The sequence below is a fragment of the Jaculus jaculus genome, chromosome 2, assembly GCF_020740685.1.
Source record: "Jaculus jaculus isolate mJacJac1 chromosome 2, mJacJac1.mat.Y.cur, whole genome shotgun sequence".
In the NCBI taxonomy this organism is placed as follows: Eukaryota; Metazoa; Chordata; class Mammalia; order Rodentia; family Dipodidae; genus Jaculus; species Jaculus jaculus.
This window is the reverse complement of record NC_059103.1, coordinates 33,322,377-33,347,387: the sequence shown is the minus strand read 5'-3', so window position 1 is coordinate 33,347,387 and position 25,011 is coordinate 33,322,377. Positions and strand designations below refer to the sequence as shown.

The 25,011-nt window shown below is 49.3% G+C and overlaps 3 protein-coding genes across 7 annotated transcripts in view; 1 reads left to right on the top strand and 2 right to left on the bottom strand.

The window, feature by feature from the left end:
• Positions 1–350: 350 nt before the first annotated feature.
• Positions 351–1,664, bottom strand: Timm29 (translocase of inner mitochondrial membrane 29). The gene is made up of 2 exons (XM_004667463.2): positions 1,452–1,664; positions 351–1,375 (listed from the first exon to the last, which is right to left on the bottom strand). The coding sequence occupies exons 1-2, from the start codon at positions 1,558–1,560 to the stop codon at positions 687–689; spliced, it is 798 nt and encodes a 265-aa protein (XP_004667520.1). The 5' UTR covers positions 1,561–1,664; the 3' UTR covers positions 351–686.
• A 16-nt stretch (positions 1,665–1,680) lies between these two features.
• On the top strand, positions 1,681–7,650 carry Yipf2 (Yip1 domain family member 2). Of its 4 annotated transcripts, none has more exons than XM_004667424.2 (10): positions 1,681–1,774; positions 1,942–2,001; positions 2,388–2,545; positions 2,816–2,896; positions 4,553–4,640; positions 5,844–5,960; positions 6,035–6,201; positions 6,286–6,468; positions 6,544–6,678; positions 6,764–7,650. In XM_004667424.2, the coding sequence occupies exons 2-9, from the start codon at positions 1,965–1,967 to the stop codon at positions 6,658–6,660; spliced, it is 948 nt and encodes a 315-aa protein (XP_004667481.2). In that variant the 5' UTR covers positions 1,681–1,774; positions 1,942–1,964; the 3' UTR covers positions 6,661–6,678; positions 6,764–7,650. The 4 variants fall into 4 exon arrangements, with proteins under 4 accessions (XP_004667481.2, XP_044998515.1, XP_044998517.1 ...); XM_045142580.1 differs by having other exon boundaries at positions 1,766–1,784; XM_045142582.1 differs by lacking the exons at positions 1,681–1,774; positions 6,286–6,468 and having other exon boundaries at positions 1,796–2,001.
• The window catches only part of Carm1 (coactivator associated arginine methyltransferase 1), a 74,558-nt gene continuing 56,375 nt past the window's right edge, over positions 6,829–25,011 (bottom strand). The window contains exons 6-16 of one of the 2 annotated variants that reach the window (XM_004667423.2): positions 24,036–24,213; positions 21,301–21,391; positions 21,012–21,093; positions 9,984–10,069; positions 9,701–9,790; positions 9,272–9,409; positions 9,089–9,178; positions 8,901–9,013; positions 8,719–8,796; positions 8,387–8,455; positions 6,829–8,249 (exon numbers count right to left, since the gene is read on the bottom strand). In XM_004667423.2, the coding sequence (XP_004667480.2) occupies positions 8,107–8,249; positions 8,387–8,455; positions 8,719–8,796; positions 8,901–9,013; positions 9,089–9,178; positions 9,272–9,409; positions 9,701–9,790; positions 9,984–10,069; positions 21,012–21,093; positions 21,301–21,391; positions 24,036–24,213 (1,158 nt within the window). In that variant the 3' untranslated portion in view covers positions 6,829–8,106. The remainder of the gene's footprint in view (positions 8,250–8,386; positions 8,456–8,718; positions 8,797–8,900; positions 9,014–9,088; positions 9,179–9,271; positions 9,410–9,700; positions 9,791–9,983; positions 10,070–21,011; positions 21,094–21,300; positions 21,392–24,035; positions 24,214–25,011) is intronic. The other variant, XM_045142579.1, reaches the window with a different exon arrangement.

Sequence of the window (25,011 nt, the reverse complement as noted above, 5' to 3'; positions counted from 1 at the left end):
CCCAGCATGGCAGAATTATGTGTGAATTGGGTTGGTGTGTTGAGCATATATAATCCTAGTACTTGGAAGGCTGGGTCAGGAAGGTTAGGGAGTTCCCTGGGCTTCATAGTGAGAATCTATCACAGAAAGAAGGGAGGGAGGAAGGGAGGTTGGGGGAGGTGGAAGAAGAAGAAGAAGAAGAAGAAAAAGCTAATTTTGCTGAGGATGACAGTGCACACCTGTGAAATCCTAGTATTCAGAAGCAGGAGGAGCAGGAGTTCCAGGACAGCCTGGGCTACATGAATCCCAGTGTGAAAACAAAAGCAAAGAAAGAGGCTCATTGTACAAGCAAACACCTTTATCTGGTGAGCCATCTCTCCAGCCTGGAAAGAGAACCTTTTTTTTTTTTTTTTTGTAGAGCTAGGAATGGGAGCCAGGGACCCAGGCATGCTAGAGTATCACTCACTACCGAGTTACATCCCCAGACTAAAGACAAAGCTCACTACTAACGCTGGTGGTGATCAACAAGTCAAGTCGCTGCTCTGCTCTCTCCATGTTTAAGGTCACCGAGGCTCTACTGTTAACTTCAGTTAACGTCAGAGCGGCTTCCACGCTGCATGAAACTATCTCAGTATCACCAATTTCACCATCCCGGGCAAAGGGTCCAGCAAAGCTTGGAGCCCAGGCAGTCCCCAGGGTTCTCGGTTTCATCTGGCCACTTCCGACCGCATCAGCGAGTCGGCCTCACTCAGGGCGAGCCTGTCCTTTTTCTCTTTTTGCAGCACCTGCTCCTCCCACAGAGCCTGATCCACCTGATCGTCGGTGAGCACGGCAGGCTTGTACTTCTCATCGAAGAGCCGCTCGTTGACCTCAGAATGCAGATGGTGGGACCCAATGACGCGCAAATGAGGCGGCAGGTGGAGAAACTCGTCGTCGTTGATGTCGCAGTCGCGCATGAGGGTCGTTAGTCTCCACCAGCGACCCACGAAACCCACATCCAGGATTCGGCCCGGGAAATCGACCCAGCGGGGTTGCAGGTAGCGGCAGCGGGCCTGATAGAGGCTGGTCTGGGAGTCGAAGGGTGCGTCATATACCAGCGAGCAGAGCCCCAGGTTCACGTGGCGCAGCCGACCGCGCCCCCGCAGCCACATCAGCCGCTGCACGAAGGCTTCCGAGTCGCGGTTGCGCGTGGCGGGTGCTAGCAACAAGAGGGACCCCGAGGCGTCCAGCAGGGCCTCCTCAAAGGCCGCCTCGCTCGGCGCCCACGCGCAGCAGACCGCCGCGCCGCCCAACAGCCCCACGTACGCGGCCGCGCGTGTGGGCCGTGCTCGCGCCGCAGCGGCCGCGTCCCTGCAGGCCTCGGCGTAGTCCGTGAGCAGCGAGCGCGCCCAGGTGCCTGAAGTGGGGGAGAAGGGCGGTAAAATCCACTGAGCCACCCAGGCCCCAGCCACCCGCCTTCCGTCACTACTCACCCAGCCGGGTCCACACGCCTGGCCTCGCCAGCTTGGGAGCGCCACTCGCCTCCCCACCGGGTTCCCCATGGCCGCTAGACCAGAACCTCCTTAGAGCAGCCGCCGCCATTCTCTTCCTGTCTGGGGTCCGTCGTTCGCAGAGGAACGCCTGGTATCCAAATTAAAAGAGCCGCGGAGGTTCGCCTGCGCAAGCGGAAATAGCTTCTTACCGGACGACAATAGAAAACGGACCCGCGACGGAAGTTGCTGTCAGGCTCAAGCTCCGCGAGCGCTGACGCAAGGCAGGCTGCGCAGGCGCACTGACCACCAGCGCACCAGCTCAGGTAGTCCCAGGTGAGGGCGGGGGTGGGAAGGGGTCACTACCGAGGCCAGGGCCCAGGCGACAAGCTTAAATTCCAGCGAGCGCATTTTGGTTAGCCGTCAGGTCGGGCCAGTGTCGCAGGGATTAAGGCCTGAGAGGCACGCGGGACTGATGTGGTTCTGTCCACAGGGCGGGATGCGGTGACGCCCTGAATGACCATGGCAGCGGTGGACGAACTCGCCTTCCACGGTGAGTGGGGCCTGGACGTGGCCGGAACTCCTATTTCCGGCTTTGGCCGGAACTTTCCGTGAAACTTCTAAGTTACAGTTAACCCAAATTCTAGACCTGAAACTTGAGATCCATCACGCACTCCAACCCTCCTCCCACCATTAACTCTGATGGCCAAGCAGAGCATTCAGTCCCCATCCACGTCCACATCAGAGATGCAGGTCCTGAACTCCTCCCAGGCCCCTTGCTAAATTGCATCCTATGTTAGGAATAAGCGATCTTTCTCACGCCTCAAAACTGAGGAAAGTGGGCCTTGCTTCAAGGGAGGATGTTGAGGTGACCACAGGCCAAGCAGAGAATTATCTGGCGTCACTGAACACACCCTTGCTCATATTCCCTCTCCATAGAATTTGAGGAAGCCGCTAATCTTCTAGTAGAGACCCCTCATGCAGCCACCACCTGTAGAAGTGATCAGCTGACCTCACAGGATCACGTGGCTGTAACTGTAGGCTCCAGTGTTGGCTATGGAGCAGAGGAAGTGGAAGAGGAGGGGGACAAGACAGCGGTGAGTCACTTAAGTCTTTATGCCCTGCCTGTCTCCAAGCTCCCTCCGAGCCTGGCTGTAGGTGCATGCTTGTTTGTTTTTCAGTTATTGTACTTATGTGTTTGTATATGGGTGTGCCAGCGTCTCTTGCCACTGCACACACACCAGACTCATGTGACACTTTTTGTATCCAGCTTTATGTGGGTGTTGGTAACATTGTCAGAAAGTGCCTTTAGCTGCTGAGCCATCTGCCCAGACCATGGGCAGGTTCTGAAAGCCTGTGTTGTGCAGCTTCTGCAGGAAGAAAAGCCACAGCCTGGATTCTGGACCTTTGGCTATTATCAAAGCTTCTTTGATGTGGACACCGCACAGGTGAGGCCTGGGATGCTTTTTGGCAGAGACTCTGACTCATGTTTGGGTTCTGCCACTATTGACCTAGCTCTCTGCTGGGGCAGGCTTTTTGCAATGGCTGGGGAACAGGATGACTGAGCCTTCTCAGACTGCTGCCTGGGGACTTTCCTTGGCTGTGATGTACATATGTGTCTGTGTGCCAGTGTGCTTTACATGTGTACATTCATGTGCAGGTCAACATTGGGTGTTTTTTCTCAGTTGGTCTCTACCTTATTATTATTGGTTTTTCAAGGTAGGGTCTCACTCTGGTCCAGGCAGACCTGGAATTTACTATGTAGTCTCAGGGTGGCCTCAAACTCATGATGATCCTCCTACCTGTGCCTCCTGAGTGCTGGGATTAAGGGTCTCATTCTAGCCCAGACTGACCCGAAACTCAGTCACAGGGTAGCCTCGAACTCACAGCAATACTCCTACCCCTGAATGCTGGGGTTAAAGGTGTGTCCACCATGCCCAACTATTCTTTGCGGGGAGGGAAGAGGGAGTGTTTGAGGTAGGGTCTTGTTCTAGCACAGGCTAACCTGGAATTAGTCTCAGGCCGGCCTTGAACTCACAATGATCCTATTGCAGCACCCCTAATGATGGAATTAAAGGCATGTGCCACTACACCTGCCTTATTTATTTTTATTTTTTGGTTTTTCGAGGTAGGGTCTCACTCTAGCCCAGGATGACGTGGAATTCACCATGGAGTCTCACGGTGGCCTCGAACTCACGGCAATCCTACTACCTCTGCCTCCTGAGTGCTGTGATTAAAGGCATGTGCCACCACACCCAGTTCCTGCCTTATTTATTTACTTACTTTCCTTTTTTGAGATAGGAGGATCTCTGAGTTTGAGGCAAGTCTGGAACTATACTGAGCTCCATGTCAGCCTAGGCTAGAGTGAGACACTACCTCAAAAAAAAAAAAAAAAAAGTTTAGATTTTTATCCTGAGGATGAAGGGGCGTCATGGAAGGCTTTAAGAGCAGGGAAGGAACTAGTGGATGAGCAGACATGTGGAACATGGGTATGAGGAACATAGGTCAATGCTCTAGGTCAGCCTCAGTGATAGTAACTGTGCATATTGAGTAGAGAACATCCTGGAGATGTAGGAGGGAGACGGTCCTTATTGGGGCTGAGAAGGGAGGCTTCAAGAAAGTGGTGGGGGGCTGGAGAGATGGCTTGGCGGTTAAGCGCTTGCCTGTGAAGCCTAAGGACCCCGGTTCGAGGCTCGGTTCCCCAGGTCCCACGTTAGCCAGATGCACAAGGGGGCGCATGCGTCTGGAGTTCGTTTGCTGAGGCTGGAAGCCCTGGCGCGCCCACTCTCTCTCTCTCCCTCTATCTGTCCTTCTGTCTGTGTCTGTCGCTCTCCAATAAATAAATAAATAAAAAAAAATTAAAAAAAAAAAAAAGAAAGTGGTGGGCCTGGAAATCAGCCTTGAGTGATGACATGTTCAACCACAGCTGGCCAGAAGAGACTGCAAGTCATAGGCACAGCTTGTGAAAAGCGCAGGGGCGGAGGGAAAGGACGGCTGAACTTATTGAGGGAGGGGGTGGAAACAGAAGGGAGGAGGTCCACAGGAGAGATGTCTTTGAGAGCCCCAGGACTCCGTGCCATCCTAGACCTGGCCTTGCTCTCCAGGTCCTGGACCGAATTAAAGGTTCTTTGTTGCCATGGCCTGGCCACAACTTTGTACGACACCACCTGCGGAACCGGCCTGATCTATATGGTAAGTGAGATTGTACCTATTGTTCAATTAATTATTCATTCCACAAATGTGTAACTCTGTCAGGTCTTGCAGTATTGTTGAGAACAAGATAGTTACTATTGAACTGAAGCTCATATTTCATTCAGAGTCAGAGATTGCAGAGAGTAGCAGGTGTCTGAGGGTTAGTGGTGATGCTGCCTGCCCTGGGTAGGTTAGGAAGGCCTGTGAGCAGGGTGGTGAATAAGCCATGTGGGAAAGGCCTAGAAATGGACTCCAGGAAGGGTTTCAGCCCTGTGGTAGCTCACCTGAGCTGCAGGTTAGCATGGTCATTGGATTAGAGGGAACTGCTGGAGTGTCATCAGTGGTGGGGCAGGTGCACAAACCCTTCAGTGTGGTGAGAGGGAATCACACTGTTACTGATTCCCCCACTGGAACTGTGGAGGGTGAGGATGGAAGCCAGGAGACCAGGCAGGGGACTGGGATCATGCTGAGGGTGAGTTGAGTGTGATTGGTTCTGGAGCATGTCATGGAGGCAGCACCACCAGGATATGCCCACAGACTAAGGAGTGAAGGTCCCAGGAGGCCTCATCCCAGCACTAGAAAGGCAGAAGCAGAGGCAGAGGCAGATCTGGAGTTTGAGGCCAGCCTGAGCTAATCTTGAGACCTTGCCTAAAAAAAGTTAAAAGGAAGCCAGGTGTGGTGGTGCACGCCTTTAATCCCAGCACTTGGGAGGCAGAGATAGGATCACTGTGAGTTCCAGGTCAGCCTGGGCTAGAGTGAGACCCAACCTTGAAAAACCACACACACACACACACACACACAAAGTTAAAAGAAGCAATAAAAATATCAAGGGGCTGGGGAGATAATTAAGTCCATAAAGTGCCTGCCTTGCAATCATTAGGTCCTGCATTCCAGACTCCCTACAGCCCATATAAAAAAGCCACATGGGGTAACACCTGCTGCAACAGGAGGATCCTTAGGGCTTGCTGGCCAGTAGTATAGCCTAATTGGTGAGCTCCAGGTGACTGTTGAGATCCTGTCTTAAAGGAGGTGGACAGAACTCCTGAGGATAACTCCAAAGTTGTCCTGTTTCCTGCACATGCACCAAAAAACACACATGCTGAAAGGCAGCAGTGATGAGTCAGATGGGGCTTGGGTCCCCTTCACAGTTGAGATGGGACACAGCCAGGAGTAATGGACCCAGGTCTTTATTGTGCCTCTCAGGCCCCTTCTGGATCTGTGCCACTCTGGCCTTTGTCCTGGCAGTAACTGGCAACCTGACTCTGGTGCTGGCACAGAGGCGAGATCCCTCCATCCACTACAGCCCTCAGTTCCATAAAGGTAAGTACGGCTGGTAGGCTTAGCTGGGCCGTAGGGCCTGATAACATGAGGTGACTGGCAAACTTGTCCCCCAGTGACTGTGGCAGGTATCACTATCTACTGCTATGCATGGCTGGTTCCACTGGCACTGTGGGGCTTCCTGCGGTGGCGTCAGGGTGCACGTGAACGTATAGGCCCTTACACCTTCCTGGAAACGGTGTGTGTCTATGGCTACTCCCTCTTCGTCTTCATACCCACTGTGGTGAGTATGTCATTGCCTGGGGTGGGGGTGGGGGAGCTGCATAGCTCTCCCTGCATGGTCACCAGTTGTCCCTGTCATCTCTAGGTCCTGTGGCTCATCCCAGTGTCGTGGCTGCAGTGGCTCTTTGGGGCACTGGCTCTCACCCTTTCAGCAGCTGGGCTGGTGTTCACCCTGTGGCCTGTCGTCCGTGAGGACACGAGGCTGGTGGCCGCAGCACTCCTGTCTGCTGTAGTGCTGCTCCATGCCCTCTTGGCTGTGGGCTGTAAGGTAGAAGTCCAGGGGGCCCCAGAGTGTCTGTGGCTGGCTGTTACCTATCTGCACTGACTCAGGATTTCTCTACAGCTGTACTTCTTCCAACCGTTGCCCCTGGAGCGCGTGGTACCATCATTACAAGCTGCATCTCTGCCTCCAAACATCCTGCTCCCACCTACCCAGCCCCACCCCATGGCCACCTCCTAAGAAAGCCAAAGCCTGCAGGTGAGAGATTCATTTTCATTGTGGCTCAGGAGGTGATGTCCTCTCTCTCAGGATGGGACCACTGCTAGGATTCTCTCTCTTTCAGGCCAAACCTAACTGGAGGCTGCCTGGACCCTGTGGAGGAGATCACTCTGCTTTTCCAGACTTTTCTTACAAAGCAAACACTTTTATTTTCTATGCAAAGGTGATCCAGAGAATTTATATAAAGGCAAGGGAGGGACAGCGGAGCAGGGAGCTTCACTGAGGGATAGGACAGCCCAGTCCCCCAGCCTGCCTGCGGGCCCTCTGTTTCCCTGACAGGACTCAGTGGAGGCCAAGAGTGGTGCAGGAAAGCCCCAGCTGTTGCCAGGTGCGCCCACCAGTGTGGGCCCAGCCCAGGCTCTGGCTGCTGAGGGGGGTTCTAGGGTCTGAAGGAGAGGGGGAAAAAACTTCCTGTGCTGAACTTCGCTTCCTCAGTTGTTTGTTTTTCTTTTTTTCTCTTCTTTGTTTAGAGGGAGAGGTCCCTGCCACACCCCTTCCCAGAAATGCCCATCATGGGAGGAGGTAGCAGAGGTCCAAGTTGTGGGAAACAGGCCTATGTTAGCTACCAGGGAAAAAAAGACACCTTCCTTCCAGGACAGATCCTTTAGGTTTGTCTGCCTCAGTGGCCCAGTAACCTTCCTTCCCTCCTGGCTGCCTGTTCAGCTTTTGGAGGAGGGGTGACCTGCAGGGGCTCAGGACAGAGCAGGGGGCGGGACCACGGACGGAGGCCTTCAGACAGCCCAGTGGGTTGTACATTCAAGTGTGAGGTGAACCCTTTGATGGGAGGGGACTGCACCCTTCCTGAAGGCTCAGCAGGGCTGTCCCCCACCACTGAGCCTCTGAGCCTGGGGACAGGGGCTGCTGGCTGGGCCCGGCCGGCCGGGTTTCTCAGAGGGTCTGTGGATTGACACTGGTTCTTTTCGTAAAAAAATAAAATTAAAAAAAGCAGCATGTCACGCCCATGGTACCATGTGGCCTGGTTGTTGAAGTCCTGGCAGCCAGCTGAGCTGCCATCCCAGGTGAGGGGCAGGCGTAAGGGTGGGTGGGTGGGTTGGCTTGGGCTGTGGTGACCTCCTGCCACTTGGGTGCAGCTGTTGGCGGACTTGCCTGTTCCAGCAGATGTCAAAGCCAGGTCAGAGTGGAGGGCAGGACAGGGGCAAGAGTTCCCCTGACATGATCTCACGTAAAATGGCAGCGACACACGCTCGGGGCCAAGGGGTAGACAGGGGTGATTGGAGGCAGCGGCGACATCGTGTAAAAAAGTGTCCAAGTACCCATAGCAAAGAGGGCTGTGACAGGGTGTTCGAGCTTCTCCAGAATGAGGGGACAGCCGCTGGGCATGGGCCGGGCAGGGGCTTCATTTGGTTTCCTGGTGCTGTCAGTGCATCACGCCATAGCTGGAGGTACCTAGCTCCCGTAGTGCATGGTGTTGGTTGGGATAGACATGGGTGAGGCCATGGAGATGGCAGGGCCACCCATGGTGAACTGGTTGTTGACCGCATAGTGGGCACTTGAGCCACCACCACTGCCACCCTGGGCACCTGAGGAGCCTGTGGGAGGAGCAGTCATAGGCACTGAGGGGCTGGTGTGATTCCCCATTCCCCCCCACCCCCGCAGCATGAGCCTGTTTGTGGAAAGGCTGTATACCGGTCCCCTGCCCACAGTCCCAGCCCGACCACCCTGTTACCTTGGACAATCCCTGTGCTCATTATGGAGCCCATCCGGGAGTGGGTGTGATTGACAATCCCTGTGTTGGCTGCGCAGCGATAGGGAGGGAGGAAGGAAGGAAGGAAGGGAGACAGCGTCACCGCCCCCAGCCTGCCCAGCCCACTCCACATGGGGATGGGAAGGGTAGAGGTAGTGGTGACAGAGTGAAGCAGAGAGGCACGCAGGGCTTCAGCTAGAGTTCCCAGGAGTAGGAAGAGATACCCGTGACAAGTGACGGCAGAGGACCAAACACTAACCAACGGAGCTGACTGCCGTCCTTCCCTGCCATCTTAGACACCAGGGGACACTCACCTAAAGGAATCAGGTTGTTGTGGCCCACGCTGGAGCCACCAGCAAGAACACTGCTCAGGTCATAGGCAGTCGGCATCCCTGACCAGAGAGTACCAGGGGTTAAGGGTGCTGGACAGACCCTGGGGACATGGGGTCTAGACCAGCCACCATGGGTCTCCATCCCTGGAAATGGACAAACTCACCGGCTACAGCCACCCCACTGCTGAGGCTGTAGGTGCTGCCTGTGTTCCACATGTTCTCAGATGGAGATGTATAGTGTGAGCCAGGTGGGGGCGAGGGCGTGGTGCCCGTGTACCTAAAGGAGAGAAGTGCAGTGGGCAGTGCCACAGGGCTCACAGTCCCCACCTCCACAGCAGCAGAGCCCTCCTACCTGAAGAAGGGGTTCTTCAGATCCAACAGGTTACTGGACTTGGAGCCTGTCTGGTCCACCTGGGCCACAATACTGATGTCATAGCTCTGTCTATGGGGAAAGGAGGGAGGATGGCCATAAGGCAGTTGGGCCTGCAGACCCTGTGCCCTGCCTCCCACCTAAGCCCCCAGTGGCAGGGTGCACCTTTTGTTGGCAATAAGCAGACATGTCCCTGAGAGCGTGTCCCCAGCCTTGGCGAACAGTGGTGACTGGAACAGGCACCGGACCTGGTACCAGTGTGTCAGGGGCTCCGTCGGGGCCGTGGACAGCCACACGGTCATGCTGTTAAGCAGAGCAAGTACAACTGACTAGTAGCACCATTATTGGGCTACTACTGCTTGTGTCTTGAGGTCTCCCAGGGTTCCAGGATGAGACAGGCTGGCCCCAAGGCACACATGAACACAAGTGCTCCAGGGCCATGGACTGTACACTCACCCTGACATTAGTGCCAGATAGACAAGTCCCTGGTGGGAGAGGTACTCTATAGATATACCCCCCACCCCCTATCATCTCTGGCTCCCCTGCACAGAGCTCTGGGGGACAGGCAGGGAAGCAGCCTAATGCCTTACTCACATGGAGCCGATGAATGCAACGTCAAACCAGAAGGCCAGGCCGTGTACCAGCCCTGAATGCAGCATGTGGAATTTGAATGGGATTTCTATCCTGTAAGGCAAAAGTGGTGTGCTGTGGAAGCCAGATGGGGGCTGCTAGAATAAAAGAGGGGTAGTCAGGCATAAAGGCTGGGGGCCCCCAACTACCTGCCCTTGGACAGCAGGGTGGCTCTGACCTTCAGCATAAGCTATGCCTTGTGGTGGGAGGTTGTGTGTGTGGGCAACAGCGTGTGGATTCCAGATACCTGTGCAAATCTCCTTCTTTGGCTTCTAAGAAGTTCACTGTATACTTGACAGATTTGGCCATCAGGATCCGGATGTCAAACGTGTCCTAGGAGAGGTGACAAGTGTGAGACGACAGGTGTAAGATGGCTTCTATGCCAGGAGCCAGAGAGGGAAGAAACCCTGATGTCCCTGAGCCTGGCCATGGCCTTAAACTCAGCCATCTGGCTAAAACCAGCTCATCCTTCTCCAACCTGCTAGGGGAAGGTATACTGGCACAATGCTATGGACATAGCATCTTTCTTTTTCTAAAATATTTTTATTTATATAAGAGAGTGTTGTTCTTGCTGCTGCAAATGAACTCCAGACTCATGCACCACTGTTTTTTTTTCTTTTTCTTTTTCGAAGTGGAGTCTCACTCGCTCCTAGCTGGAGTGGCTGACCTGGAATTCACTATGTAGTCTCAGAGTGGCCTCAAACTCACAGCAACCCTCCTACCTCTGCCTCTCGAGTGCTGGGATTAAAGGCATGTGACATCACGCTCAACTCACGCACCACTTTGTACATGTGCATCTGGTTTTACATGGGTACTGGGGAACTGAGCCCTGGCTGGCAGACTTTGTAAGCAAGCAGCTTCATCTACTGAGCAATTTCTCCAGCCCATGACCTCTTTACAAAAATTTCTTTGTTTATTTTATTTTATTTTTTTATTTATTTGAGAGCAACAGACACAGAGAAAGAGGCAGATAGAGAGAGACAATGTGCATGTTAGGGGCTCTGCAAACGAACTCCAAACACATGTGCCCCCTTGCACATCTGGCTAATGTGGGTCCTGGGGAATTGAGCCTTGAACCAGGATCCTTAGGCTTCAGAGGCAAGCATTTAACCGCTAAGCCATCTCTCCAGCCCCAATGACCACTTATAACATGACAAGGGTTCATACAAGACTAGGCCACTATACTTGCTGGGGGTAGCCTACAGACACACATGCATAGGTACAAGTGGGATGACAAACTACTTGGAGTAGAGACACTAGAAACGACTGAATTAAGCTAGGGATAGGGAGGGGTGGGGCTCATCCATAAATATCTGTGTGTATGTGAGAAAGAATGAAGAGGCCCTTACAAAGACTAGATGGGTTAAGATGTCCGAGACAAGTAAGTATGCAAGTTAGAGAGCTGAGTGTTGACAACCCCTTCCCAGCACGATAGAGATTAAAAAAGTTTTTAATTTACTTATTTGAGAGAGAAGGAGGCAGATAGGGAGGAGAGAGAGAGAGAGAACAAATGCAACAGATGCATGTAACACTAAGTGGGTCCTGGAGAATTGAATCTGGATTCTTTGGCTTTGCAGGCAACTGCCTTAACCACTAAGTCATCTCTGAGGGAGATTTTATGAGACAAATTCCTGCCAAGAATTATACAGCTAGAATAAAATGCATGGAAAAAGGAGAACAGTTGTTGAAAACATTGGGGGAACAGCCCTGGCAGCCATATTTTTGGGGGCTAAGGTTCCAGTGAGAAAGAAGGGGATATATTGAAGGCAGCCCTTCCTAGGCCCTCCCTTTCTCTTTGGAGAGGAAGCCAGCTATACTGGGCTGGATAAATAAAAGTCAAATGTCAGGTCAGCCTGAGCCAGAGTGAGACCCTACCTTGAAAAACCAAGAAAAAAAAAAAAAAAAGAAAGTCAAATGGGAGCTCAGCTCCAAAGATATACACAGCAGAGAGGGTGCAAATGGTGTGTTTACAGTTTTGCTTTATGGCATTAAATGAGGCTTAGGGTGGAACATCCAAAAAGAAAGCCACTTGACTAAAATCCACCTAAGTACATTGTTCCTGGGGAGGCTCAGAGGAGGCAAGTTTGTGAACCTTAGGAAAAGCAACAAGACTACTTATACTAAGGGCCACGCCTGTAATCCTGACACTCAGGAGGGCCAAGGCAGGAGGATATAGCAAGCCCGTATCTCAAACCAAACAAAACCAAAATGACTACTGAAGGTGAGACCTAGGGCTGGAGAGATGGTGCAGCAGTGAAAGGTACTTGCTTACAAAGCTTGATGACCTGAGTTCAATTCCTCAGTACACGGGTAAAGCCAAATGCACAAAGTTACACATGCATCTGGAGTTCTGTTTGTAGTAGCAGGAGGCCCTGGCATGCTTGCTTGCAAATAAATAATAAATGCAATATTAGAAAAAACAATAGGGATTGGAGAGAGGACTTAGTGGTTAAGGCGCTTGCCTGCAAAGCCTAAAGACCCAGGTTTGAGTCTCCAGGTCCCAAGTTAGATGTACATCGTGGTACATGCATCTAGAGTTCGTTTTCAGCAGCTAGAGGCCCTGGCATGCCTATTCTCTATCTCCCTCCATCCCTCTATCTCTAATAAAGAAATAGATAAAAAAGAAGGAGGGAATTACCATGGGATATTGTTTACAATTATGGAAGTTAACAATTTAGGCCCCAAAGCAACAACTGTCCAAGTGGCTGAGTGTGGTGGGACATGCCTTCGATCCCAACACTTGGGAGGCAGAGGTAGGATCACTGTAAGTTCAAGGCCAGGCTGGAACTAGAGTGAGTTCCAGGTCAGCCTGGGCTAGAATGAAACACTACCTTAAAATAGGGCTGGAGAGATGGCTCAGTAATTAAGGCACTTGCCTGCAAAGCCTAATGACCTGGGTTCAGCTTGCCAGGACCCACATAAAGCCAGATGCACAGTGGTGCATGCATCTGAAGTTTGCAGCCTCTGGAAGCCCTCTGTGCCCATTCTTTCTCTGCTTTCAAATAAAATTTTAAAAATATTTTAAAACAACAACAACAAAATCATCAAAGTGTGGATAGGGCAGCCTCAAGGTCAAGGCTATTCATAAAAAGGTTGAGCCAGGCGTGGTGGCACATGCATTTAATACCAGCACTTGGGAGGCAGAGGTAGGAGGATCGTGAGAGTTCAATGCCACCCTGAGACTACATAGTGAATTCTAGGTCAGAGCTAGAGTGAGACCCTACCTTGGAAATCCAAAGAGAAAAAAAAAAAAAAAAAAGTAGCCGGGCTTGTTGGCACACGCCTTTAATCCCAGCACTTGGGAAGCAGAGGTAGGAGGATCACCATGAGTTCAAGGCCACCCTGAAATGACAGAGTTAATTCCAGGTCAGCCTGGACCAGAGTGAGACCCTACCTCGAAGAAAAAAAAAATGTTTTCTGACTTGTCCAGGACCCCTTTGTTCCTATCTGATAACATCACAGGCACTCTAGCTGTCTTCTATTAAACCAGACATTTAAAAGAAGGGGAGAGGCTGGAGGGATGACTTGCTGGTTAAGACATTTCCCTGCAATGACAAAGGACCCCAGTTCCATTCCCTAGGACCCATGTAAGCCAGATGCACAGGTGGTACATCTATCTGGAATCTGCAGTGGGTGGAGGCCCTGGTGTGCCCATTCTCGCTCTCAAATTAAAAGAAAAAAAAAAAAGAGTACTGTTTTCACTTTGAAAAGTTTATTTCATAAGAAAAACCAAAGGTCAGGTGTGGTGGCTCATGTCATGCTCATGGCAGAGGTAGGATCACTGTGAGTTTGAGGCCACCCTGAGACTTGTTTGGTTAAGGCATGTGCCTGCAAAACCAAAGGAACCAGGTTCAATGCTCTAGGACCCAGGTAAGCTAGATGCACAACACAGTGTATGCGTCTGGAGTCTGTTTGCAGTAGCTAAAGGCCCTGGTGTGCCCATTGTAACTCTGTCTCTTGTTTTCTCTCTCAAAATAAATAAAAAATATCTTAAAAATTAGTATTTGTAGCCAGGCATGGTGGCACATGCCTTTAATCCCAGCACTCGGGAGGCAGAGGTAGGAGGATCGACGAGAGTTCAAGGCCACCCTGAGACTACATAGTGAATTCCAGGTCAGCCTGAGCCAGAGTGAGACCCTACCTCGAAAAAAAAAAAAAAAATTAGTATTTATACCACTTCGGAATCTAAGGAAGAAGGATCATAAGCTTGAGGGTATAAAAAGCAAAAAGGCTTAGTGGTTAAGGTATTTGCCTGCAAAGCCAGAGAATCCTGGTTAGATTCTCCAGGATCCACATAAGCCAGATGCACAAGGGGCGCATGCATCTGGAGTTCATTTGCAGTGGCTGGAAGCCCTGACACGCCCTTTCTCTCCCTCTTTTTCTTTCTCAAATAGGTAAATAAATAAAATATTAAATAAATAAAAAACTTAAAAAAGCAAAACAGAATGAATAATTTTTAAAAATACCATTATGGGAGAGATAGCTCAGCAGATAAGGCACTTGCCTGCAAAGCCTAACAACCCAGGTTAGATTCCTCAGTACCCATGTAAAGCCAGATGCACAGAGTGGTGCATCTACGTGGAGTTGGTTTTCAGCAGCCACAGGCCATGGCATGCCTATTCTTGCTCTCTGTTTGCAAATAAATAAATAGAGAGAAAAAAAATGAGCACACCAGGGAGGGCCTTAAGCCACTGCAAACAAATGAACTCCAGATGCATGAGCCACTTTGTGCATCTGGCTTTACGTGGGTACTGGGGAATCTAACCCAGTCGTTAAGCTTTGCAAGCATGTGTCTTAACTACTGGGCCATCTTTCCAACCCCCACCCTCCTTTATTTTGTTTTTGGTTTTTGGAGGTAGGGTCTCACTCTAGCTCAGGCTGACCTGGAATTCACTATGTAGTCTCAGGCTGGCCTTGAACTCTCTGTGATCTTCCTATCTCTTCCTCCCAGGGGCTGGTATTAAAGGCCTGTGCCATCATAGCTGGCTATTTTTGGTTTTTAGAGGTAGGGTCTCACTGTAGCCCAGGCTGACCTGGAATTCACTATGTCTTCTCAGGCTGGCCTCAAACTCACAGTGATCCACCTATTTCTGCTAATATTTATTCATTTGAGAGAAAGAGACAGAGACAGAGAGAGAGGGAGGGAAGAGAGAGAATGAGGTAAGGTCTTGTTCTAACCCACTAAATTATTGTTTTTGTTGTTAAAACATTTTATTTTATTTATCTGAGAGAGAGGGGGAAAAAAAGCGAGAGAGAGAGAGAGAGAGAAAACCGCGTTGTTTATTTTTTTTGTTTTGTTTTTGTTTTTGTTTTTTGAGGTAGGGTCTCACTCTAGTCCAGGCTGACCTGGAATTTACTATATAATCTCAGGCTGGCTTTGAACTTAAAGCAATCATCCTACCTCTGCCTCCGGAGTGAGAGGCCCAGCCAGATTATTATTATTGAGGCTAAGTCTCACTATGTAATTCAAGCTGGCCTTGAATTCATTAAATAATTATTTTGGGGATGGAGAGATGGCTTAGCAGTTAAGACACTTGCCTGCAAAGTCTAAGGACCCAAGTTCAATTTCCCAGGACACACATAAGCGAGATGCATAGGTGGCATCATCTGCATTTGCAGCAGCTACAGGCCCTAGTGTGCCTAATTGTCAGCCTTTTTCTCTCTCAAATACATAATAAATTATTTTTATTTTTGTGCTTGTTATGTATGCATGTGTATGTACATAGAGGCCAAAGACTAATGTCAAGTATGTTCCTTAATTGAAAGCCATCTTATATTTTATTTGTTTTAAATTATTTTATTTTTTAACTTATGTGAGAGAGACAAAGAGGAGGGAAGGGAAAGAGAAAGATAGAGAATGGGCATGTCAGGTCCTCTAGCCACTGCAAATAAACTCCAGATGCATGCGACCCCTTGTGCATCTGGCTTATGTGGGTCTAGGGGAGTTGAACCTAGGTCCTTTGGCTTTGCAGGCAAATGCTTTAGCTGTTAAGCCATCTCTCCAGACATTTTTTTATTTATTTATGAAAGAGAGAGAATGAATGGCCATGCCAGGGCTTCTGCCCACTGCAAAGAAACTTCAGATACATGCACAACTGTGTGCATCTGGCTTATGTGGTTTCTGGAGAATTGAACCTAGGTCCTTAGACTACGTAGGCAAGCACCTTAACTGCTAAGCTCTCTCTCCAGTTGGCAAGCTACCTTACTGAAGAACCCAGGGCTCCCAGATTCAGCTAGGCTAGCTAGCTAGGTAGCTTACCCCAAGGGTTCCCTATTTCCATCTGTCTTCTGCCGGGATTACAGGAGGGCTGCCATGCTCACCCACCCAATATTTATGTGAGTGCTGGGGGTCTGAACTCTCCTTAATGCTGGAGCTGCAGACATACGCTAGGCCCACCTCAAAGGATCTGTCGTGTGTGTGTGTGTGTGTGTGTGTGTGTGTGTGTATGTTTGTGCTTTTTTTTTTTAGTTTTTCAAGGTAGGGTCTCACTCTAGCCCAGGCTGACCTGGAATTCACTACGGAGTCTCAGGGTGGCCTTGAACTCACAGCGATCCTCCTACCTCTGTCTCCCGAGTGCTAGGATTAAAGGCGTGCGCCACCACGCCCGGCTTGTTTGTGCTTTTTATTGAACTGAAGGCCTCATGTATGCTAGGTAAGTGCTCTAGTCACTAAGGTACATCCGTAGTATCCAGCAAAAATTGGGACTATGAAAATAAACTCTGGCTAGGCACAGCAGCATATACATATATTCCCACCTTCTTAGGAAGAGAGTTGAGAATCACTCAGGCCTAGCCTAAGCAATATGTGGAGATCACATTTAAAAATTTTTTCATATTTTTTTATAATCATGGAAAATGCTAATAAAAATTTAAAAAAAATTCTCCCACTTTAATTTATTTGTAAGCAGAGACAGATAGAGACAGACAGTGAGAGAAAGGGAGAAAATAGGTGCACCAGGGTTTCCAGCCAGTGCAAATGAACTCCAGATGTATGAACCCAGATCATTAGGCTCGGGAGACAAATACCTTAACCACTGGGCCATCTCTCCAACCCCAAGTTCTCATTTTAATTGTTTTTTTGAGGTAGGATCTCACTATAGCTCAGGCTAGTCTTGAACTTGTAACTATCCTTCTACCTCTGCTTCCCACGTGCTGGGATTAAGGGTGTGTGCCACCATGCCCGGTGCCCAAGATTTCATTTTATAAAAAAAAAAAAAAAAAAAAATCCTATAGTGCATAGTGGTGCACCCTTGCTATTCCAGTACTTCAAAGGCTAAGGTAGAAAAGATTATGGTTGTGAAGCCAGCCTGTGGTACCTACTAAGACTATCTCAAAAGCAACAAAGATAACTAAAATAAAATTCTAGAGCTGAAAACTGAAAATTTAAGGCCAGCCTGGGATACATGAGACCTTGTCTCAAAAATGAATAATGAGCCGGGCATGGTGGCGCACGCCTTTAATTCCAGCACGCAGGAGGCAGAGGTAGGAGGATTGCCTTGAGTTCAAGGCCACCCTGAGACTACAGAGTTAATTCCAGGTCAGCCGGACCAGAGTGAGACCCTGCCTCGAAAAACCAAAAAAAAAAAAAAAAAAAAAAAAAAGATGAATCAGGTGTAGTAGCATAAACCTTTAATCCGAGGGTGAGGTAGGGGGACAACCATGAGCTCAAGGCCAGCTTGGACATAAAGAGTAAGTTCCAGGTCAGCCAGGGCTAGAGGGAGACCCTGTCTTAGAACAAAAAAAGAAAAGAAAAAGGGGACTGGATAGATGGCTTAGTAGTTAAGGCAGTTGCCTGCAAAGCCAAGGAGCCAGGTTCCATTCTCCAGGACCCCCATATAAGCCAGATGCACAAAGTGGCACACACATCCGGAGTTCATTTGCAGTAGATTGAGGCCCTATGTGCCCATACTCTATTGGCTTCTTTCTCAAGTAAGTAAGTAAATAAATAAAATATAGTAATGTCAGGTGTGGTGGTGCACACTTTTAATCCCAGCACTGGGGAGGCAGAGGTTGGAGGATAGCTGCCAGTTTGCAACCAGCCTGAGGCTACATAATGAATTGTAGGCCAGGCTGGTGGTAGAGTAAGACCCTATCTCAAAAAAGGGGAGGGGGGAGGAGACCTGGAGAGATAGCATATCCATTTAAGGCACTTGGCGGCAAAGCTAAAGGACCGAGGTTCAATTCCCCAGTACCCATGTAAAGCTATATGCACAAGGTGCCACACGTGTCTGGAGTTCATTTGCTGTGGTTAGTGGCCCTAGTGTACTCATTCTCTACCTGTCTCTCTCAAATAAATAAATAAAACATTTAAAAACAAAAAAGGGCTGGAGGGCTGGCTTAAGGCACTTGCCTGTGAAGCCTAAGAACTCATGCTTGAATTTCTAGGTCCCACAAAGCCACACACACAGTGACATAAGTGCAAAATGCAGCACATGTGCATAAGGGAACGCATACGTCTGGAGTTTGTTTACAATGGCTAAGGTCCTGGTGTGGTCATCCTCTCTCTCTCTCTCAGAATAAATAATAAAATAGATATGTAGTATATATTATAATGATTTACCTAAGGATAATGTTATTGAACTATATCAGGTAATAGAATTAAAAAAATTTTTTTTCAAGGTAGGGTCTCACTCTAGTTCAGGCTGACCTGGAATTCACTATGTAGTCTCAAACTGGCCTCAAGCTTACAGGATCCTTCTACCTCTGCCTCCCAAGTGCTGGGAGGCACACCCCACACCCCACAAAAAAATTTTTTTTAACTGGATTATATAAAGCAAAAGTATCAAAAATGTAATGAAGGGCTCGAGAGATGGCTTAGCGGTTAAGGCATTGTCTTCCAGATGCATACAGGGCAATACATCTGGAATTTATTTGCAGTGGTTATAGGCCCTGGCATGCCCATTCTGTCTGTCTCTCTTCTCTGTCTCCTCTCTCTGTTTGCAAATAGTAAATAAAAAAGTATTAAAGTAATGAAAACTATAAACAGATTCATAGTTATTGTGCTAGTTCAAATGGATGTTCCCCCAATACATTTGGGGGTTTATTAAACCTTGTAACTTAGATCTCCAGGCACCTGGCTGGAGGAGAGCCTGGCTGTAGGAACTGTCACTGTGGGTGGATCAGCCCTTAAGTGTGTTTAGGGAATTCTAGTGTAAATATATGCACAATGCTTGAGTTTCCCCTGGGGTTCCTGAAGTGTGCTTGATTGAGTGTTGGTGGTGGCTTTTCTCACTGTGTGGACCTATGAAAAGGGCCAGTTTCTTCTGCCATTATGGAACTTCCCCTCTGTAAACTTCAATAAATCCTTTCCTCTTATAAACGGTGTCTGGTTTGGAGGTTCATCGCAGTGACATGAGGCTGACTGCAGTAGTTACACATAAGAAAAACATTAAAAAATTCAATAGTGAGGGCTGGAGAGATGGCTTATTGGTTGAGGGGCTTGCCTGTAAAGCCTAAGGACCCATGTTTGATCTCCAGATCCCACATAAGCCATACACACAAAGGTGAGGCAAGCATAAATTTGCACATGCCCACTAGATGGTGCAAACATCTGAAGTTTAACTGCAGTGGCTGAAGTTCTGGCACACCAATTCTCTCACTAAAAAAAATAAATTCAGTAGTGAAACATGACCTAAATAACAAATATGTCCTAAATGACATGATTCAGCAAGTGATTAGCATGTTTTTTTCCAATACACATAGAACATTAACCAACTTATTTCAAATGTGAGGAATCACATAATGCTATAGTACTTTGTGAGATGAAAAAAAATTTAAATAATGGTGCTTGTACGTGCACATTTGGGTGTTTCACCCTTGGAAAGGCAATAAATACTATTTGCTTATAGGAGGGGGAATTGACTGTACAGCTGTGAACTAAGGTAGGGAGTGCGGAGGTGGGGAATCTTATAATTTGTGTCTTTGAAAACAAATACCCTAGCCAGTGGTGGCACACACCTTAAATTCCAGCACATGGGAGGCAGAGGTAGGAGGATCACTGTGAGTTCAAGGTCAGCTTGGGCTAGAGGGAGACCCTACCTCAACAAACAACAAAGCCCAAATATCTTTTATTTGTTTATTTGCAAGGAGGGAAGGGGAGAGAGAGACAGCATGGGTACACCAGGACCTTCTGCCACTGCACACAGATTGCAGACTCAGGCACCACTTTCTGCATCTGGCTTTAAGTGCATATTGCGGGAGTCAAACCTGGGCCTGCAGGCTTTGCAAGAAAGTACCTTTTACTGCTGAGCCATCTCCCCAGCCCTGTTTGTATCTTTTTCTGATGCTCATATAGATTAGGCAGACCTTTAACTTCAAATAGCAAGGATGATCCTGAACTCCAGTCTCTACCTCCTGAATGTTAGGATTAGAGGTGTGTCTTACCATACCCATTTATACAGGGTGCTAGGGACTAAACTCAGAGCTTAGTGCACATTAGGTAAGCACTCTAACACAATTAAGCTACATTCCCAGCTTTATTTATTGAAGAAAGTATCTTGTTCTGTAGTACAGACTTGTCTAGAATTCCTGATCTTCCTGCCCGTGCCTCCTGAGTACTAGGATTAAAAAGCATGAACCACCATGCTTGGCTATCCTCCCTTCCTTTTTTTTTTTTCTTCTTCTTCAAGATAGGGTCTCATTGCAGCTCAGGCTGACCTGGAATTCATTATGTAGTCTCAGGGTGGCCTCAAACTCATTGCAATCATCCTACCTCTGCCTCCCGAGTGCTGGGAGTGCTGGAATTAAAGGCGTGTGTCACCACTCCCGACTATCTCTCTTCCTTCCTTCCTTCTCTCTCTTTGTTTCTCTCTTTCTTTTCTTTTGTTTTTTCAAGGTAGAGTCTTGCTCTAGCCCAGGCTGACCTTGAACTCACAGCCTCCTACTGATTTATGAACCTTGGATCTTATTAAGCAAAGCACTTCACCATTCATATGCCCTGCAAACACTGAAGGATGAATGTGTCACTAAGCCTCAATTTTTATTTTATTTTATTTTTATTTATTTATTTTTGGTTTTCCGAGGTAGGGTCTCACTCTAGCTCAAGCTGACCATGTATTCTTAGGGTGGCCTCGAACTCTCGGCGATCCTCCTACCTCTGCCTCTTAAATGCTGGGATTAAAGGCGTGCACCACCATGGCCAGCTTTGAGCTCAAAACTTTTGACACAGAACTCTCTGCAAGTCAGTAGTAGTGAATTTTCTAGATATGACGAAGCCCTACACCTACTTCCTATCAGCCCAGGAGGAATGCCATAGTGTCCCATGTGCCATACTCACCACCACAGGCTGCCGGAAATACTCATCCACAGCGGCACCTCGAAGGGCAGACAGGTCTACTCCATGGAAGGATGGCTGGTACCTGTGGAAATCCCCCAACCCCACCAAAAAGGTCACCAGCAGCAGCCTTGCCCTGCCTTTTTGTCCAGCTGGCCCTCGTCTAGCCCATGTACTTCAAGTCCTACTGAGGAGGAGGAGCAGAAGAGGAGAGATGGGACAACCTGAGGGGCTGGGGCCATCTCGGAGCAGGCAGGCCACAAGCCGACCAGGACACCCAGGGTGCACTCACCAGAAGTTGGCCTTGGTGAACTGCTCCATGTAGAGCTGTTCATCCGTGAAGGGTGCAAGGTGGACGTCACCAATGGTGGGGAACATGTTTCCTGGGGGTGGGGGAGCAGGGAGGGGTGATGCTGTCAGGGTGGTAGATTTTGCAGGAATGGGTAGAGCAAGAGCATCCAGAAGGTCCCTGGGACGCCCCACCCCCCACCCCCCATTGACTTTGCGGCCTTTCAGTCATCCATTGTGCTAGAGACAGTGCAAGCAACCTGGCAGTGGCTTCTGGGAGTGCTTGAGCCTGAAGCTGAGAAGCAGCTTAAAGCTTGTATTTCTTTAAATGTTTGTCTGAGGCAAGGTTTCACTCTATTCCAGTCTGACCTAGAATTCACTCCATAGCCCTGGCTGGCCTCGAATTCCTAGTGATTCTCCAACCTCAACTGGGATTAAAGTCAAAGGTGTCTTTACCCTTTTTCAAGGTAGGGTCTTGCTGACCTGGAATTCACTATGTAGTCTCAGGCTGGCTTCAAACTCACAGTGATTCTCCCACTTCTGCCTCCCAAGTGCTGGGATCAGAGTTGTGCACCACCATGCCTGGCTTCTGCGTTAATGTTTTATAAGACATGGTCTCTTGTAGCCCAGGCTGACCTCAAACTCACTATGTAGGAAATGATGACCTTGAACTTTAGGTCCTCCTACCTCCACCTCCATCTCCCAGGTATTAGAAATGGAACCCAGGGCTTCCCACATGCTAGGCAGCTGCTGTACTTCTGAGCATCACTCCTGGTCATAAATCTTGTTTCTCTGCTTTTGACTTAGGGGCAAGTTCTAATTCTGTAGCCTAGGCAACCATATAGCCCAGGCTGGTCTTAAACTCCTGATCTTCTTGTCTCAGCTTCCTATGTGCTGAGATCATTGGCACACCTCAACATACGCAGCCTCAGAAAGAAAGGCTCTTTCCTTTTGTATTCTTTTTGAACCAACAAACAACAATAGTACTTTATAATTTCGATATGTCGAACTGCTAGCCAGACAAATCAGCTCACTGAGCAATTTGTCTGACACCAGTTCACATGTCCAGCAGATGCTGTTGATTGCTGGGGAAACCACAGGCTCTCACAGATCCCAGAAAGTGTTAGTTTGTCCCATGCATTGCAAGGGTTGGCAGGCAGGGAAGGATCTGCCAGAGCCTCACAGTGAGTAAGGATGCCCAGAATGCCAGTGCCTCTTGGGTGCCGTAAGTTGCCCTTGCAAACACAGAGGGGAAAGCCTCGTAGGACTGCTTCAGATGGAACAAGGGTGGAACCTAAGAGGTTCAGCTGCATCCCTTCAACCAGGGCTTCCCAGCTCTAGCCCAGACACCAGATTAAGCATGTGGTAGTGAAAGGAAAAGGGGGTCCTCATCTGTGACAGGAAGGAAGGCAGATGGGGCCAAACCAGTAGCAGGGGAGCCAGAGATGTGGCAATGGAGGAGGTCTGGAGGTACCCTTCACGTAACTGTTCAGTGGTGACCACTGCAGTGGTGAAGGCACCTCTGATTTTTAGGCCAAGAGATGTGCACCCAGGAGGTGGGCTGTCTGGAATACTCATGGGGTTTACAACTGATGAAGACAGGCCCAGGAGAGCTGCCAGGCACCCTACAGTCCCACACTCACAGCCAGAACACAGGACCCAGCTGTGGAGAATCATGGTCACCTCCTGCCTCAGAAGCAGAGCCCATGATAGGCTCCTATACAAGGGAGTCCAAGGGCAAGCACCTAGCACCAAGCCTGCTGGTCTGCCTGCTTGACAACCTCCACCTATGGCCTATGGCTGCTGGCCAAGGTAGGGTCCTTGAGCCCCCTACATGTAGGCACATCATACTCCTTGCCTCTATATAAATATGCAGAGAGATGGCTGATACAGGATCCTGTCCAGAGACATGGATGGGCTGGTGACAGAGAGGTAACAGGTAGGCTCACCAGACAGCTTCTCCTCCACAGGCAGATCCCCCACACATGTACCCATGTGTATAAACTCTCACACTCTTATATACATACTCAGGCTTTCACATGTGTGTACCTACCCAACCATATAGCCCCACACACCCCAGGGGTGTGTATGTGTGTGTGTATTATCAACCTCACACATGCCTTCACATGCATCCACATCCACAGACCTTAACACATGTACACAGTGCTTTCATACATCTACATATATGAACATACTCATATACCCACACACCTTCACATTTGTCCATACACACCCAACCGGATCTTCACACACCTATGCACAGATACTCATGAATATACTCCTTCATATGCATCAATACCCATCCACAGATTCTCACACACATCCTCATACACCCACTCACAGGCACTCACACCTATATATACAACCACACATCATACATGCATACATGTACTCACAAACACTCCCACCCGTCCATCTCAGCACCTCTTAGGAAAGCATGCCTGTGAAAGCACCTGCCCAGGGCGAAGTTTCTAGTCCTAGGACTGATGCCCTTTGGAAGACCACTAAAGATGTGAATTCCAGCCTGTGCCTGGCTCCATTTCCATCCTGCCAGGGCAGTCATGTGACACGAGGACATGGCAGAGTTGGTGGGCAGGTTCGCCGGGGTCTGGAGTGAGAAACCCACCACCCCTGTAGGCTGGGCTGCTGAAAGGCAAGGAGGGAGCTTGACCAAGGGGAATGACTGCTCTTCCAGAAGAGCACAGCTCTAGCTTCCATGGCAGTGGTGGGGACGCTTACCACTGGGCTTCAGGTACTTCTTGGCGTGGAGGTAGCTCTCAAGCATGCGCTCGTTGAAGAGCATGTAGCCCATAGGCTCTGAGATGATGATGTCCACCTGCTCAGGCAGTGACACCTCCTCCACTTTGCCAGGGATAACCACGATGCGATCTGTCAGGTTGTTACTCTTAACCAAGACCTGCAGGAGGTGAGGGAGGGCTCATGGGGGCTCCCTGTGCCCACACATCATGTTTCCTCTTCAGATGACCCCTCTTCTCAAGAGAGGGCCTCTGCCTACACCTGGCCACAAGACATTCCTCTGCCTTCCCATGGGCATCCTAACCACATGGAGATGAGCCAGTCCCGGATGAAACAACTTCGCATGGCCACTACTGCTAGAAGCAGAGCACCCAAACCAGCCCTTCCAACTCTGCCAACTTGTTCTGTACACACAGCAGTAGAGGGTATGTGTGTTTAAGAGGGCTCTGAATGCAGCTGAAAAAAACCAATGGCTAGCCCAGGCAAGGGAGGCTCGGTAGTCACAGAAACTGAGGAAGGAAGGTACATCCATAGGTTCAGATGGTCCCAAGTTCACCATGAAGGTAATGCTTCTACTTGATTATGACATGGTGGGGTTGGGGGCAGAAGGAGAGACAGACAGGTATGTGAACCCATAGAATCAGCTAAGGAAATTGCGCTCTGGTGAGGGAGTGGGAGAGGGAAGCACTTTCACCATGTACTCTTCTGAAGCTTAATTCTGACTTGCACAACAAGGAAGGGAAAGGTGACAACGGAGAATGAAGTGCTGCTGCTAACCTGCACAGCACAGACAGCATGATTCAGACAGGCTGCATTTACTCCGGCTAGCCCCAAACCAACTTCATGCTGGGGATGCATTGCCCTACTGCCCATGACCACTTCGTTTTAGAGACAAAGCCCAGCAGTGACCACCTTCAGATGCCTTGGACCCAGGGGTCAATTCTCCTGGGGACACTGA